This window comes from Trypanosoma melophagium, assembly GCF_022059095.1.
Source record: "Trypanosoma melophagium isolate St. Kilda chromosome Unknown ctg22segment0, whole genome shotgun sequence".
Taxonomy (NCBI): Eukaryota; Euglenozoa; class Kinetoplastea; order Trypanosomatida; family Trypanosomatidae; genus Trypanosoma; species Trypanosoma melophagium.
In genome coordinates, this window is record NW_027125152.1 from 442,501 (window position 1) to 450,000 (window position 7,500).

General features: G+C 41.8%; 1 protein-coding gene across 1 annotated transcript; it reads left to right on the top strand.

Moving 5' to 3' along the window:
• Nucleotides 1-2,355: 2,355 nt before the first annotated feature.
• Nucleotides 2,356-2,989, top strand: LSM04_001708 (uncharacterized protein; the record flags this gene model as incomplete). The annotated part of the gene is made up of 2 exons (XM_067334680.1): nt 2,356-2,563; nt 2,643-2,989. The coding sequence occupies 2 exons, from the start codon at nt 2,356-2,358 to the stop codon at nt 2,987-2,989; spliced, it is 555 nt and encodes a 184-aa protein (XP_067191612.1).
• Between the last annotated feature and the right edge of the window lie 4,511 nt (nt 2,990-7,500).

Below are 7,500 nucleotides of genomic sequence, written 5' to 3' on the forward strand. Positions count from 1 at the left end.
CCTTTCTGTTGCTTTTCTTTATTAGATGTTGATTTTTTTCATATCAACTCCATAGCTTTTTTTTTGATATTACAAAAGTTTCAAGACGACATTATTGGATAAGGGTTAATAGCGGATGTTTTGTTACATTTTTTTTTTGTATACTTTATGTACTTGAGATTTTATTTTGTTACAAATTGGTGTCATGAGGCCATTCAGTCTTTAGTCTCTTGTAGCTAATTATTCATGTGTACTTTATTCCGTTGCTTCACTCGTGCGTTTTTAAAGCAATTTTTCTAGAGTGCAATGAACTCATGTGGGTTTGTGGAATGGTGAACTTCTATAGGTTACATTTATTCTGAAAATACAAGCGAAAGTAGAACAAACATCTTAAAAATCGAAAAATATAAATAGCAAATATTTTTTTAAGATAGTCAAGGAAAGTAACGGGGAAGACCAGGTTTTTTTTTCGAGGGTATGTGTTCGCCGATTTTTTTTTGCGTCTGTTTTTTTATTTTTCCCCTCAACGGTTGTAATAAGAATAAATTTCTCTAATAGGATATGTGTAATTAGCGCGTGGCGGTTGTGAGGCAATTAGGTGGCTGTTTTTTTGTGTATTGTACGGTGAAGATATGTGATGTTTATTTTACGAGTGTCTTTTATTTTTCTGTTTTCTTTGCCGTGCAGTTTATTTCGAATATTTCTCCGAATCGATGAATCCCTTGGAGAATGGACCATTGGATCCATCAAATTGTATTTCATACCTGATGTGTCCCTTAGTAGCCCTATGGAATGGGATTGAATATTCTTTCCTATGATTAACGATGCTATTTGTATTACGAATTGAAGTTAAAGGACATACATATTAATCTGCTACTTTTTTATTCTTCAGTTATATAACAAGACCTTGACCAGGAAAGGAATTATATTTACAAAAGTACTTTAATTGTTAGTGATAATTTCGTGTCACTCAAACTAAGTGGTTCTCTCCTCTGTTATTATTTTTTTGATGTTGATTCTACAAGTATTGATTATTGAAGGCGTCGAGAATGGTTGAACTGTGGTTTATCGATTCCTTTATTCACTCTTTGGGGAGATGTCCTTTTTCTTCTATTTATTCTCTGTGATTGTTTCTCTTTAAGAGAAGAACGAGAGAAATAATAGATTCTTCTCCTCTTGTTGCTATTGTTGTTGCTACACATCTCTCTCTTGTTGTGTCTTTGTTCTTTTCTTACAACGTTCGATGGTTGCAGTCTCCGGTACGATGAACGGCACCTGTATCTCTGACTTCTGTGGTGTGAAGCGACAGTTATTCTCTCTGAGGCATCTGTTGGCTTGGAGACATGGTGCTGCTTTGTTTGAGAGTGGTGTTGGGTTATTCTTCTGGTATCGTTGTGTTTGCTGCCTTTTGTTGTGGCCAGAGCATCCCGGCACTTTTTCTTCTGTTCTGGGGTTTCCGTAGAGACATACACTCTGGAGTATGAGAAGCACATAAGACAGGTGTACACACACAGGTGGAGATTCATATGCATACTGTTGTACTATGCCCATGAGCTGTGGATGGTGTTGGAAGTAGTGACAGCCGTTGGTGCACTCCGGTGCAAGTGTATTCGTACTGCCATTGTATACACCGTGTACAACCACTGCAGTAGTTGCTGTGTAGGTGTGTTGCTGGCTGATGGAGTGCCTTCTCTCCTTTGACATTAATCGGAGAATAATTGTGTAATGGTGTGGTGTGAGATGGAGCTTCTTCACTTGAATGCACCTCCGCACACGGTTTACACTGGGTTTCCCACAGATGTTGTTTGAGGCGTGTGATGGTGATATTGCTGTAGTTAGACCACGGGCACGTTGTGCATGAATACCGAAAGGTATTGGAGTGCGTGTGCACACGTTTATTTATTGTTGTTTTGATTCTGCTTTTTTCCCCCTCTTTGTGGTTGCATGGTCCGATTTGAATATATATGTGTAACTCCTGGAGTGTATTTTCTTGCGTGTCCTCTGCCTTGTGTATTAACTATTCGTCTCTTCTCTTCTTCCTTGTTACCACAGACCCAAGCAACCCACAGTGACATTGAATGACAATGACGTTTGTTCAACTGCGTCGCGTGGTGTTCTTGTTGGTACTTCTTCAGTGTTGTTTGAGTGTGTATACGTCCGATGCGGAAAGTGGAAGTGTAACTGCAGGAGCTGAATTGGCGGCATCTGTTAAAAATATTACTTAAATGAGAGGTTAAGAAAAGTCATAATGAAGCAAAGAGAACTGTTGATCCGCTGATAAAAGAAACAAAAGTGTGAGGAGAAGCTGCTTCAACTCTTTCAGATGTTACTGAGAAAGTCAATGTCTTTCTGAAGGAAACCAAAAGAGAAATGAAAATGAATGCAGCTGATATAAATTATGTAGAGAGGAAAGAGGACGAAGCAAGAGAACTCGTTAATACAGTAATAGAGAGAGTACAACAAGTCAAGGAAGCCGTTTCTAAGGCCAATTCCGCAGCAGATACCGCTTTTACTGCAGCAAATAAGCTCATGAAGGTTGCATCTGTGATATATAATATTTCAGCGGTTTTTGTGCGTTCCGCAGGTGGGACTGAGAAATCTTTAGGAACGAGGGAAGAAAAAGTCCCTTAGGGCCAAAGAAAGTTCTGTCAAGATCACGGAAGCTGAAAAATTCGCGTCTGTACTACATTCTCTTGTTAAAACAGCAAGAACGGAAACATTGATAGCAGAAAGAGAAGTAGAATCGGCGGTTCAAGTGACTAAACTAGTGGAAGAGGCAATCCAAAACCTAAGGTCGGCTGCACTGAAGGCTTCGGAAAAAGAAAAACGTAGTGATGTTGAGCCAAAAATGAGAACTGGAGTGTTAGAAGAGAAAAGCACAGAGGAATGTAATACCAATACGAGGAATCGAACAAGCAAGAACGATGTTACATTCCCAGCAAATGTGCAAATTACAAGTCCACAAACCGTAGATAAAAAAAAAAACGGTGAACGTGGAGTACAAAAATGACCAAAGGATATCGGAGAAAACCGACAGGAATGTGCACTCCAGTATACCAAATACAGCGAAAGAAACACTAAATGCCTCATCTGCTGCTGCTGCACTTTTCGTATCTTCTCAGAAAACGCCGTCTGGTTCTATTTCTTCAGATCACATCCGTTTGGATGCTACTCATGAGAGAGAGAGAGAGAAGTAGCATCCCCCGTATTAGTGCACGGTCCATTGTTGCTTCTTCTGATGTGTGTGGTTGGCTGCACTGTGGTGTGCTGATCCGTGTTCCCATGAAGCACACCGTAGGGAATTGTGTTCTTGTCTCCTGAACATGTTCACATGATTATTGCGGCTTTCTTTTCATTTTGTTTGTTTTCATTGTTTTGTTTTCCCCCTGTGTGGTGCTCTGTGTGTGCGTGTCTGTTCTGCTGCATATGGTGGTTTGCTCCTCAAGCTAACCAATAGGCGTGGTGCTTTGTGTTTTCCCGCGCCGTGCATCAGTACAGGCACGCAGTCCTCTGCAGACACATTCTTTTATACACTCTTCCCTTCTTTCTTTTTGTGTGTGTTTTCTTTTCATAATTAATTTGCACTGTGTGTGTGTGCAGCTGTGTGTTTCTCTTTTGCGTTTCCCCATGCACCTTGTGTGTGTTGGGTTTTGTGTGATAATCTCTTTTTTATTGCTAATTGCAAGCTGCAGGCTATGCAAACAATGAATGCTTCGACACCATACTTTCACCATATAATAAATACTCGTTATGAACCATAAAGTGGATGTGACTGTCTTCAGGCATCGCAGCCACATTAAGTCATGAATTTCTTTTGGTTTTTTTCATTTTTGCTCTATTATTGTGTCTGCCTCACGCAGTCACTCTCTCTTTTTTCTTTACATTTTTATTTTGGTGAAAATATTGGTGGGTTGTGGGTGTGTTATATTTGCGTTATACATGTGTTTTGCTCTTATGCCTGGATGGCGGTTATGACCACCACATACCTTTTTTTTCTTTTCTATTGTGATTGAAGGTATACAAGGTAGTAGAAAAGGTAAAGATAAAGATATATATATATATATATATATATATAACGATGTCTGCGTGGCTTTCTGGGGCTCTCGTTGTGATTGGTGTGTTGGTCCTTCTCTGTGGTGTCGCACTGACGTCTTTCTTTGGTTACCTCATTATTAGGATTGGCGGTGATCGCAGTGTCTATGTACTCGGAGGATTTCTAATTCTGATATCTGCACTGTTGTTTGGCGGTGCTGCTGCACTACCGTTGATGTACTTCCGCCAACAAGACCCACAGCCATTGTTGAGTGCATCGCGAAGCGGTCGAGAATCACCACAAGGATCTAGTCCTGTGGAAGGAACTAAGAAGGTTACGTAAACGTTAGTACAAACTAAAAAATACTGGACAGGGATGATCGAGTCTAGGTGAATGCAATCGGTGTGTTTCTCCTTATTTTCTCCGCTCGGTATGTAAGGATGCTTATATATTGACTTTTTTAGTCTTAAACAGTAAAACAACAACAACCAATTGATAGGATTCATTATATATATATTTCTCTCTTTTGAAACGATGACGCAAACTGCACTACGGTGAAGATAGTCTGGGCGAGGGTAACTTGAGGTGGTGCAGAAATGCGTTGGTTTTTTTTTCTTCTTCGTTACACAGTCTCGGTTAGGCGTGAAAGAAATAATAAAACTAAAGAGAATCTTGCATACCTTTATATTACTTTTCTTTTTATCTTTCTTCTTCATCCAATTTCCATCTGAACTTTTTTTTAATTTTACAAAAGTGTGATATAATAAAAAGTAGAGCTACAAGTATGGACCATCTTGAAATCAAACCTACGGACTTAATTTTTTTCTGGCGATAGGGTGTAGTTGCTTACCCGAGTGAAGATAAAAAAGAATAAAATTCCCTTGTCATTTTCTTTTCACTATTAATGTTGTGTGTTTTTTTAAGGCTATTCTAGACGTTTCTCTAAGAAAATGTGTAACCAAATAAGGATAAATAGACAAGAGAGTGTTTCTGTATGTACCCTTTTTTTTTCCTATTATGTGCTTTGAATGCGGAGATATCGCGTTGAAAGGGGCGAGTGAATTTTTGTTTTTGTTATCCCAGCTTGTCCCTTTACTACCCTCCACGCGGGTGGATCTGGGTGCTGCGGGACTTCAAATACAGCCACTTTGTAAATTCGCAAAGAAATTGGTGTGGGATTGATTCTATGTTTTTTTTTCTTTGGTTTATGGATTTTTAATGGATTTCATCTGAAACACTGATATTTGGCAAAAACCAAAAATAGATTTTTTTTGTTGGTTCTTCTCCTTCAAGGAAGAGTGGTTTGGGGCAGACACGAAACAAGGTGAATATTGCTTTTCTTCTAGAAGGATACAACACGATGACATAATGAAATGTAAGCAAAAAAAAAAAAAAACGATACCTCTAGTGTTTTTCTGTTATCTTTCACGCCTCATGCATTAGTTACAACTTGCATATGGAGTTGGTAAGATCGACGTGATCATCACAGGTAATCGTTGGAGTGATGGGAAACTTTTTCCACGACTGCCTCTAGGGGGTTCTACGGCACATACAAAAAAATACTCTCAACACGAGGACTCTCCGCGTAGAGGACACTTAGAATAATAGAAGAACAGGTATTTCCAGACGTGTAGCGCGATAAATTTAGAGTGTGGTGGTTGCACTTGAAACCGAGCACTGTGGTTTATTTGATCTGTTGTCCTGTCGACTGTTGGTGATACATGTGTGTTTTGTGTCTAGTACGTGGATTCTATTCCATTTGGTGTGGCTAGCTTGTGTGCATTACGAGAAATGAGTGTAGTCCCTGTCTTTTTTTTTAGGTTTGACGAGTATTTGCTACTATAATAAAATATAGTGGCCCCATTTTGTTATTCTATGCTCCTGTGTATCTCGGCATCGCCGTCCACCGCTTGTTGTTGACATTGCTCTTGCTTGTTAGTTTTTCTTGTGCTATCGAGACTGCCGACGGATGCGGTGGTCGCTCTCTTTGACGTCCCCACGTTGCTGTGTGTGTGTTGTCGTGCTGCACATGTGCAGTAACACCTTGTTGTGCTTTGAGGCGACGTGTGTTGGGTATGGGAGCAGTTTGACATATTTCCGCTCGTGCTGCTAGCCTTATTGCTCTGGCTACTTGTACTGATTGGCACTTCCTCTAAAAGGACCATGTTGTTGTCTTTCTGTAATGTGTCTGTTTCTTTAGCCAAACATCCCACTCTTCTTTACCTTTCCTTTTATTAGAAGACAATTCTCTTTGCTATTTCCCACACAACTTGCGCAGCACTTTTTCACTTATACAGATGCAAACAAGTTCATCCCTTATGCATCGCTTGCCGCATGCCGTGCCCTCTCTGTTGCTGGTGGTATTGGTGTGCAGTGCCGCTGGGTGCCTTGCCGCTGCCGAGCACCGCTGCAACTTTGACGCGATTACGAAGAAAGCCGACATGCAGCCGATTGCGGTGGTGCGGGGAGATGCCGCAGAGGGGGGCGGGGCGCGTGGCAGGCGTACACCGCGTCTGTGGGGGACCGTGCAGATGGATGGACGCCACTCCGCATTGCGGTGTCTACACTGGATCTGGAAAAGGAGGAAAATCACTGCATGGAGGAGGGTGACATGCGGCCGACCTTTCGGGGATACAATACCGAGTGCAGAGAGGGCGATCTGTTCACAATGCAAAAGAAGCATGAGCTCATTGATAAGATTATTCCAACAGCCATTAAACTGCACACGGATCGGCTTCTCGTGCAGCGTGACAACACGGACGCCATCTTGCAGGCACTCAAAACCATAAAAAGTAACACCGCCTGTCAGTATTTCACGATGCCCCAGAACCATCAGGAGCGGGATATGAAGGATGCAGACATGGTGCTGTACTTTGCTTCTGGTCCTGGAGAGACGTTTGCGGCCACATGTGCTACTCTTGACAGCGACGGACGCCCAATTGCAGGTGCCATGAACTTTCATATGTCTGATGTGTTTGGCGCATCCATTGCCGCCCGTGTTGCTGCTCATGAGATTGCGCATGCCCTTGGATTCAACTACAAGATGATGAGGGATAAGAATATGCTGTCTGAATCTTACAGTGTACGTAAGAAGCCCAAGGTGCTGCTGGTGAAATCAGACGAAACAAAGAAGGAAGCTCAGAAACACTACAAATGCAGTAAACTCGAGGGCATGGAGCTGGAGGAAGAGGAAGATTCTCATGACAAAAGCTCCTCGCACTGGGAGCGACGTAATGCGAAAGATGAGTTGATGAGCCCCATCCGTAGTGGTAACTCTGCCATGTACTACACAGCACTCACTCTTGCAGCGTTTGCGGATATGAAATTTTACAGGGCAAACTTCACCATGGCAGAGACGATGAGCTGGGGCAAGGATGCTGACTGCGATCTGCTTGATGAGAAATGCATGGTGGACGGTGTCACCAAGTATCCCGGAATGTTCTGCAATGACACCTCCAGTATTACCGGGCAAACCCACTGCACATCTG